The following is a 9,993-nucleotide window of genomic DNA, read 5'->3' as shown; positions in this document are numbered from 1 at the left end:
CTGACTAATAGTAAACATTTTTAGTAGACAAGGCTAAATTTCAAATATGGTATTTACCCTCCTGTGGAGTGAATCAATCCTGTTTTATTTTCTTTTGCGGGGGGAGCTGGACTTTCTGCTTTAGTCACAGGCCTCACAGAGCCAGCTTTCTCATTTGGTCGTTGGATGAGGGTGTGGTGAATGCCTTCGAGTTCTTTTCTTGGGTTATGATCACAGCTAGTGTTAAACGACTACATGCTGCCTGATCATACACGAGGATTCGGTCATCCACATAAACGTGATGCTGGTGTGAGTTCACTTTTCTATTTAGAGAAGCGTGTCAGCTAGGAATACCTCCACCTCATTTCCCAGGCGCATGCGTGCTGAGCAGAGTTGCCAAAATAGCCCTTTGAGTAAGTGGCAGCTTTAAAAACCATCCAGCTGCTGACTTCAAACTAGAAGGTCAGCAAAGGAAAGTGGAAGTTGGATTCTGAACGGTCAGGGTGCCCACAGAAATTTACTAGGGGTCGGGATTTTGGAGACTTGAACAACTAGACTGGGGCTTCTCCTTGGATTTCTTCCTTGTTACCTATCTTTGTCTTCTCTCTTCGGACTTCAAGATGAATGTGCAAGCTTGCTCCAGGTGTGGGTACGGAGTATACCCTGCTGAGAAGATCAGCTGTCTAGACCAGGTCAGTAGACTTTTCTTGGCCTTTGGGAATCATAACAAACATGAGAAATTTATCTTCTCACATATGGACATGTGGGTTTTTTTAAACCACCAAAATAAGACGCTTTCCCCACCTTTCTTCATTTCTACCCATTTCTAGCTACATCTCCTGTATTGCCTCAATTTTTTTTTATTCATTTATGTATCGTAGCCGTGTGTGTGTGTTTTATCACCATTTTATCCCTAAAGCTCATTTTTTTTTACCCTGAAATATATTAAGAATACTGAGTCTGAAAAAAAAAGGTAATTTTGCTAAATCTTTTCTGTTTGACTTCTAGATATGGCACAAAGCATGTTTTCACTGTGAAATTTGCAAGATGATGCTGTCGGTTAATAACTTTGTGAGTCACCAGAAAAAGCCATACTGTCATGCGTAAGTGTTTGACGCTTCTTCCCACCACCTCTTGAGTTGTGTTTATCTTTTTTTTAAACAAGTAGCCAACCAGAGGTTCAAATCACACACTCCAGGGTTAAATCCAAGAAATGCCTTCTCAAAAGTTTTTACTTCCATACAATCATTACAGAGACCTAAGACGGGATTTTATGCAATGGACAGAAAGTTGAAAATTTCAGATTTCTTATAAGTAAAAGATCAAATCTATCCACTACAACCTCATGTCAAAGTATTAAATATTGTGCAGAACAGTGTAATTTCCATGAATATGCATGAAGCTTTAAAACGTTTTCTTTTAAAAAATTTCAGAATCCTTTTTTATTTCTTCAGAAAGTTTTTAAGTGATCATTTCCAGTTAAATTTGGTCTTTAAGTTAAATAGGTTGAATTTATTTGGTTAGCCTTTGTTTTCTTTAGGACGCATTGCCTGGAAAATCTTGAATTTAATTATTAAGTTTTATATTTTTGATAAAAAATGACTCTGCCTTTAAGAATAGTCAGTCATCTTGGATAAAGTACAGTTCTAATTTTGGTTTATATCTACTTTTTGTAGCCATAACCCCAAGAACAACACTTTTACAAGTGTCTGTCACACTCCATTAAATCTAAATGTGAGGAAATCTCCAGAGGCCATTTGTGGGGTAAGTTACTTAATTTTGAATTTCAAAATAGCCTTTAAAGAAGATTTCTTAGCTCAGGAACCTGTTAGGTTTTTAAGTGTCTCTGCCTAGATGTGAACCTGCCCATTTTCTCCACATATACAAGCAAAGTATATTTAAATAACAAATATTGCTATTTGCCCTACCACAACATAGAGGCCAATACACAGGATAATCTAGCTTGAATATCTGAGATCCTTGTATCTATTTTAATCTCTCTGTGTCTGCTAGCTCTGGACACCTTGATGCAATAGGCTGTGCATACACTAGGTGCTTAATACATAAAACAAAGTTTATATAGTTGGAAAGTATTACAAAGGCCTTTCCTTTCTTTCCCCATGATATTTTGGTACAGACATTGAAACTTCTAGTTCCGTACTCTTAAATCTCTCCGAATTCAGTAGTGTTTCAGTTTATTTGCAGTGTTTAAGATCTCTTTCCCTATGGGTAGCGGTAGGTCAAAGATATTTTGATTTGGAACTGATGTTTGGATAGACCAGGAGGCCATATTGATAAACCAAGCTCTTTTGAAAAACCAACAGTAGAGTTTTGTCAAATAACTGTTGATTAAATGCCTGCATTTATTAAAATGATGAGTCATTTCACTTCCCTCCCCCATGCTCCACAACAAGTTGTTTTTTGGGATGGAGCTAGCAGCTTTCTAAAATTAGAAAATGACACATGAGGTGGAAGGCTCTCTAGTAATCTGCCTTCCTCATGTTACCTTACCTCATCCTGACTCTCCGGCCTGCCCAGGCCGTGTCCTCCTCAAGAAAATGGTTTAGATTGAGCTTATCATTATCATGTGGCTCTCTACACAGACTGCCAAGTAGCTTATTTCACTAAATGCTTTGCACCAATTGTGAGTTTATTATTTTTTTTACAAGCTTATATAATATTTACTGTACAGTCAGTTCATTTAATACATTACGTCCAATAAAGTAAATACTATTTTTATCCCATTCTACTGGTGAGGAAACTGAGGCTCAGAGAGTTGTTCATATGTCATTGATTTCTAAGGATTAACAAGCCTTAAGAATTCACAAGCCATCCTAGATTACTGAGAAGGCTAATTCTTTTAGGATTTTGCTTTCATCTCTGTTTGTTTGGTTTTTGTTGTTGTTGTTGTTTGTTTTCATCTCTTTTTGTCTAAGGGCAACTACACAAAATTACAATCAATACTGAATTTAGCTCTCAGTTCGATAGAGTGCCAGACACTCTTTGAGGCCCTTTATCTGTGTGATCTCACTTTTTCTTCACAAGAGCCCTCTGTAATATTATCATATTACAGTTGGGGAGGCTGAGGCTCAGAGAGATTAAGTAACTTGCCCAGTTTTACCCAGCTAGTTCAATGGGCACAAATCCAGGTCTATCTCACTCTGGGACCTGTATCCTAAACTGCTCCATTGGTCTACTCCCATGTACCTAGGGGGTGGCAAACTCTCTAGGAGGAAAAAAAAAAGCACTTACTTATGTTTACAAACATCCAGAGTTTACTGCAGTTCTGGGGCCAGAGTTTGACAGACTGAACACAAGGAGACGTACTTATACATCAGAGTACTATTTGTATTTATTACAAAAAGATCCATAATATCTGTATCTTTCATCCTATGTGAGGTGTCGACTGGCATGTCCCCCTTACGCTCTTACAACAGGTCACAAAGTATTTACCTTTTTTTGAGGTGGTAGTGGATTCACTTTCTTTTGACTTGTATGACAGGCCCGACCTGGAGCAAGATCATTGCTGGCTCTGTTTCCAGCCACAGACAGTGATGTGAGCTTCTCAGGAAGCCTGTGTGTGTGTATTTGTTCGCATCTATGTAAATATATGTGTATGTGTATAAAAATGTATGTGTGCATATGGAGAGTGTATGTATGTGTGTATGTAGGTGTGAATATGTGTACACATGTATACATATGTGTGTACATGGTGCATATGCATGTGTGTATGTATATGTACATGTGTATACATATCTGTGTGCACATCTGTGCATGTGTGTGGTGTGTGTATGTGTGTATGCGTATATGTGTGTTATCTCTGTGTGTATGGTGGATGTGTGTTTACATGCATGTGTATGTACATGCATATGTGTGTACATGCGTATGTGTGTACACGCATATGTGTGGGTGTGTACATGCATATGTGTGCGTGTGTGTGTGTGTACTGAACAATTGACTGCTGAGACCCCTTTCTCCTCCTTTCCCACCAGGGAAAAAATCAAATGGACAACGATGTCCGTTCTAGGCCCCAGATCTTTTTTTTTTTAAATAAATTTACTTACTTATTTATTTTCGGCCACGTCGGGTCTTGTTGCTACATGCGGGTTTTCTCTAGTTGCAGCGAGCGGGGGCGACTCTTCGTTGCGGTGCGAGGGCTTCTCATTGCGGTGGCTTCTCTTGTTGTGGAGCACAGACTACAGGTGCAAGGGCTTCCGTAGTTGTGGCACATGGGCTTATCTGCTCTGCGGCATGTGGGATCTTCCCAGACCAGGGCTCAAACCCATGTCCCCTGCATTGGCAGGCGGATTCTTAACCACTGCACCACCAGGGAAGTCCCCACAGCCCCAGATCTTATAACCATTCTAGGGAGTGTGGTGGATTACTTTCTTACTCCCTTTTCTTCTCTGAGAGACTTTGCCAATTGAATAAAAAAACAGATTCATGGTGCACATGCTAAAAAAAAGGAAAGAAAGGGATGCTTCAGTAATGGTGATGAACGACAAAAGTAAAGATTTTAAGTTGGCATTTGAAGGAGGTTGACATTTTTCTGTATTTTAAATGTCATTCTTTAAAAAGTAAATGAATAAATAAATATTTACTAAGAAAAAATTTCCTGTTTGGTAGGTGTGAATGGAACTTTTAATAGAATAGAACATCTGGGTTCCCTTCTATTTGGAGAATGAACTTTAGCCCTTAATGCTTCCTTACCCCACTATTAACAGTTACGGCTTTTTCTCTCTTCCTGCTTCCTCTGAATAATCACGAGTCCTGTGAAAGGTCTCTGGGGAGGCAGGCACGGCCCCCACCGCCACCCCCCGCCCCATGATGGATTTGTCCTGTGAGACGGGGCAGCAGATATGGCTTCCTGTTTATTTTGGTCATGTGATTCTGATTCCGTAAGTCAATGGCTCTCAAGGAGGGCAGTTTTGCCCCCCAGGTGATGTCTGGGGACTTTTTTTGGGTCAGAACTAGGAAGGTAGGAATACTATTGGCATCTGGTGGATAGAGACCACCTATCCTGGTCAGCGTAGTGCCATGTACTAGACAGTCCCCCCAACAAATAACGAACTGGCCCCAAATATCAGTGGAGCTGCCAACAAGAAACTTTGCCTTGAGTCTGTGTAATGTTTGTGGTAGTTTCTCAAAATCCAAGGGAAAAAACATGTTAAGCTCTCTCAACTTATCTATTTTAAAGTATACGTATTAGTGCAGTGTTAAGCAAGCCCAGACAAAGTGCCCTTGACAGGGAACTAGAATTCCTGGATTGTGAACCTGGCTCTGCTAAATCATTGAATGATTTCAATAAGTTCATTTCTCTTCTCTGAGCTTCTTTCCTCACCTGTAAAATTAATGACTTAAACTTCAACTTGTTAAAGTTGCAGGTTTCTGGGCCCCATCTTGGATCTCATACGTTATGATATCTGGGTTTGGACTTAAGACCTGATTTTTTTCTTTTGTTATTAGTTCTTTTTATGTTCTCCTTAAGAAATCTTTGCCTATTCCAAAGTCATGAAGATATTGTTAGATGTCAGTTCTCCTCAAATTGATCTACACATTCAATGCAATCCCAGCCAAAATCCTGGTGTTTTTCATAGAAATTGACAAACTGATTCTAAAATTGATATGTACATACAATGATTCTAGAGTGGCCAAGAAGTCTTGAAGAGCAAAATCAATGGACTTAGGTTACCAGATTTCTAGACTTACTATAAAAGTAGTAGTAATTCACTCAGCATACTATTGGTGTAAGAATGGACAGACAGACCAGTAGAAAACAATACAACATCCAGAAATAGAGCTGCACATATGTGGTCACTTGAGTTACAACAAAGGCACCACTGCATTTCAATGTAGCAAGAATGATCTTTAAATAAATGGTACCGGAGCGATTGGACACTTGCGTAGAAAAAAATGAACCTTGATATCTTATTCATACATAAAAATTAACTCAAGGTGTGTTATAGATCAAGATGTGAAAGGTGAAATTATAAAGCATAGGAGAACACCTACATGAATCTGGGGAGCCAGCATTTAACAAGCTCCCTGGGTGTTGCACAGGCCAAAGTTAAGAACAACTGCTCTGATGTCTAGTGTTTTCTAAGCTGAACACTTGGTGTTGTGTGATTAGCTCGTAGAGATGTTGCCTTTTTAATTGCACTGCTAAATAGAGCTTTGCACACAGCAGGTGCTTTCTATGTGCCCTTTGGCTGGTGGTACAGATGAAGCTGTGGTGACACTGACAGCTGTGGCTTGTAGTGCAGTTAAGATGCTTTGCAGTTGAGACTTAGGATCCCCGCCCCAGTTTAGCTGTATATCATTTGTTTCCTTTCTCTTTTCTGATGGAAACATTACTGATAATATCTTCATTGTGCAGATCGATGACGAAGACGATGGCAAACGATTTAAATCGGTTTTTCACTGGGACATGAAATCCAAGGATGGGGCGACTGCACCTAACAGGCAACCATTGGTGGATGAGGTGAAGGAAGAGTTATAAATGGCTTTGGAAACAGAGAAAAGAATGACACACTATGCAAATGAAATGTATTATCAGTATTACTTCTAGAGGGCATTGGTTACACTTTCTTTTATCCAGTTTGTAATTCCAGCTGTCTGCAGAAGACCCAGCATCACCCCAGCCAAACCTGCTCCAGTCCAAGCTCACTGACTTCTCCCTTCCAACCACTGTGTTTCTGTCACTGGGATCAGCCACCAGGCTGGAAACCAAGGCTGCCCTTTCTTCTTCTGACCCTTCACTCAGCTCCACCCCTTCCCTCCCATTTCACTCTTCCAGCTCTGAGCCCCATCATCTCCTGCCTGGACCTTTGTGAGGACCTTCCCTCTCCTGGCTTTGCCCCTCTCCAGCCTGTCATGTGACATCGGTCACACACATCTTCCTGCTTGTCTCTGATTTACTCTTCCCATCACCTGAGAATTTGTGGTCATTCTCCATTGACAGCCTCATCATTTCAAAATTCCCCAGCCATTTGTTTTTAACGATCCACATAAAACAGTCCAAACAGTGCAGAGCCAACCCTTTGTCCACTATCTCCAATCCCAGTTCCTTCTGTAGAGGTACCCACTGCTGTCAGTCTTGTGGGTATCCTTCCAGACTCTCTCTCCTCATTTACAGATTAATATCCATATAATTTATTTTTTTGTTACTTACATTTATATATGACTACTGCCACTTATTGAAGGACCTTTAATGAGTTATTTAACCATTCTTTTCTTTGGCTTTCTTTAAGTTCAATTTTTAAGTGAACTTCAAACAGTTCCTGATTCACAGAACTATTGTAAAAATTAAAAGAGTATATAAATGTAAAGATCTTAGAACACTGGTCGGCACAATAAATATCAGCTAGCATTTCTTATGGAAAATTATAGATGTATATTTCTATTGAAATGTATAATTTTGTTTTTCCGTGAAACAATGTGCATTGTTTTACAACTTGCATTTTTCGCTCAACAAATACCCTGGAGATGTTTCTATGTCAGCAACCTTTTAAGCTGTTGTAGGTGGGTAGATCATGGGTGCAATCATTAAGAGAGGATGTATCATGCTTTCTTATTGATGGGCAGGGTTATTCCCATTTTTTTTCTGTTATGAATTTGCAGTGAACACCTTTGTGCAAGACCTCTTTTGGACACAGTGAGTGTTTCTCTAGAATAGATAATGGAAAATGAGGTTGCTAGATCAAGAGTCTGTGCCTTTTTAATTTTCATGGACAAACTGTCAAATTTCTGTCTAAAATGGCTGTACATTTTATATTCCCACAGGCAGAGTATGAGAATACCCGTTTCTCACAGACTCACCAACACTTGGTATTACCAGATAAAAGTTTTAACAACCTGTATTTTGTTGTTTGAATTTAAACTTCCCTGATTGGGAGTGTAGTTGAGCTATTTTCACATGTGAATTATCTGTCTTTCCAGATCGCCAAAAGATGGTCTGTGCAACTTGCCCCACCTCCAGCCCACTTGGTTCCTCATCCTTACTCCCAATTCCAATCAAACCCACCTCCTCATGGTCTTTCACATGAAGCCTATCACTGCCTTCATGCTTTTATTCATGGAAGTTCCCACTCCGAGAATTTATTCAACATATATTTATTGAGTATTATATGCCAGGCATAGTTCCAGGCTACTGGAATACATCAGTGCACAAAACAGATAAAAATCCCTGCCTTCATGGAACTGACCTCCTAGAGTAGATGTTTTTCTTTTTCCCTTTGCATCATCTGTCAACTGACCTTAGCCCTGGAGGACCAGCTCAAATTCCTGTCCAAAACAGGGGCCATCATATACAGATTGCTTTTTCAAGACTCTCACTGTGTTTTATCTTCAATACAGTACATTTAAGCACACAAATGTTCTCTAATAGCTCATTGTTTCATATGTTAGTTTTATCTCCATAGATAGGTTACAAGTATCTTAAAAGAGAAACTTTGATTTCTTCTTCTTTTTTCTTTTTTGATTTTCTTTTCCTAGTGTTAACTGCTTAATCTAATGCTTGGCACGCAACAGGTAGCAGGTTTTTGAAGCTTGGCTGAATAGCGCTGATTAGTCTCAGATGGCCTGTCCACAGCAACTCCCCGCTGCCCATCTTGGTGCAATAATGAGCAAAGAAATGTTAAGTTACATTTGGAACTCTTCTATGATATAAGTGAATCTCAGAAAGTTTGGTTATTTAGGATATTAGGTTATTTTCTAGTTTGAAAAAAAATGAACATTCTGGTTAGGTGAGACCTACCATAAAGCAAGAGGAGTTTATAGCTTTTAGAGAATGTCTATTTTTTCTATCTTATATTGACAATGTATGTGAGTGTTGCCGGGAGGGTGGGGTAGGTAGGGGGATCTTACCAGGCAAATGTGTGGGGTGTGTGTTTGTATACATTTGTGTTTTTCCTCTGTAGAGAGCCTATTGGACTGGATATGGGGAAGGGAAGGCTTGGCGCCCAGGAGCTCTGCCAGACGCTGAAGTCGTAAGGATGGCTAAGGCTCGAAAGTCACTGGGTGAGGTAAGGGTCCTGGAAAGTTACTTTAGCAATTAGTTTGAATATTCCTTTATTTTAAGATTGTGGTAGACAGAATACTGGCCCTCCCCGAAAGATTCTCATGTCCTAATCCCTGGAACCTGTGTATATGCTACTTTGCCTGGCCAAAGGGATGTTACAGATATGATTACGGTAAGGAATTTTCTTTTTTATTGAAGTATAGTTGATTTACAATATTGTGTTAGTTTCTGATGTACAGCAAAGTGATTCAGTTATACATATACATACATTTATATGTATATATATATTCTTTTTCAGATTCTTTTCATTATAATTTATTACAAGATATTGAATATAGTTCCCTGTGCTATACAGTAGGACCTTGTTGTTTATCTATTTTATATGTAGTAGTTTGTATCTGCTAAACCCAAACTCCTAATTAAGGTGAGTATAGGAAGATTATCCTGGATTATTAGGGTGGACCGAATGTAACAAGAGTCCTTATAAGGAGGGAGGCAGGAGGGTCAGAGTCAGAGAAAAGATGATGTGACAACAGAAGCAGAGGTCAAAACTGTTTGGGGCCATAAGCCAAGGAACGTGGACAGCCTCCAGAAGCTGGAAAAGGCAAAGAAATGGATTCTCCACCAGAGCCTCCAAAAAGAATCAGCCCTGATGCCCTATTTTAGATTTCTGACCTGTAGCACCATAAGAGAGATCTTAGTAGGTTTTCATCGTAGAAAAGGCAATCTTAGCCCAGATTATGGAAATCCTTAGTGATCTGCATACAGTACCCTCTAGTCCTCTCCATATACCCAGGGCACCTACCCTTTGAAGAAACCACTCTGGAAAATATTGCTAGTCTTTAGTAACTTTTCTTTAGCAAATGGAAAGAAGACAACAGAAATATAATTGCTAAGGTGGAAAACAGACCATCAGAGATACTCAAAAGTTAGGAGCAAAGAAGAGCAGACATTTCACTTCCAGTGCTGTAGAACTGTCTCTAGTACCAGAAAGT

The 9,993-nt window shown here is 39.5% G+C and overlaps 1 protein-coding gene across 14 annotated transcripts in view; it reads left to right on the top strand.

Annotated features, from left to right (window-relative positions):
- The first annotated feature begins 424 nt into the window (after positions 1 to 424).
- Positions 425 to 9,993, top strand: part of NRAP (nebulin related anchoring protein) — a 69,704-nt gene continuing 60,135 nt past the window's right edge. For 12 of the 14 annotated variants that reach the window (XM_082407919.1, XM_082407917.1, XM_082407926.1 and 9 more), the window contains exons 1-5: positions 426 to 671; positions 988 to 1,082; positions 1,656 to 1,743; positions 6,356 to 6,460; positions 8,898 to 9,002. In XM_082407919.1, coding sequence (XP_082264045.1) covers positions 600 to 671; positions 988 to 1,082; positions 1,656 to 1,743; positions 6,356 to 6,460; positions 8,898 to 9,002 — 465 coding nt within the window. In that variant the 5' untranslated portion in view covers positions 426 to 599. Of the gene's footprint in view, positions 672 to 987; positions 1,083 to 1,655; positions 1,744 to 6,355; positions 6,461 to 8,897; positions 9,003 to 9,993 lie in introns of all 14 variants that reach the window. The other 2 variants (XM_082407920.1, XM_082407924.1) reach the window with 2 other exon arrangements.

The sequence above is a fragment of the Balaenoptera borealis genome (genome assembly GCF_965194805.1).
Source record: "Balaenoptera borealis genome assembly, chromosome: 10".
Classification (NCBI taxonomy): Eukaryota; Metazoa; Chordata; class Mammalia; order Artiodactyla; family Balaenopteridae; genus Balaenoptera; species Balaenoptera borealis.
The sequence above is the reverse complement of the archived record's forward strand: the minus strand, read 5'-3'. Positions and strand labels throughout refer to the sequence as shown.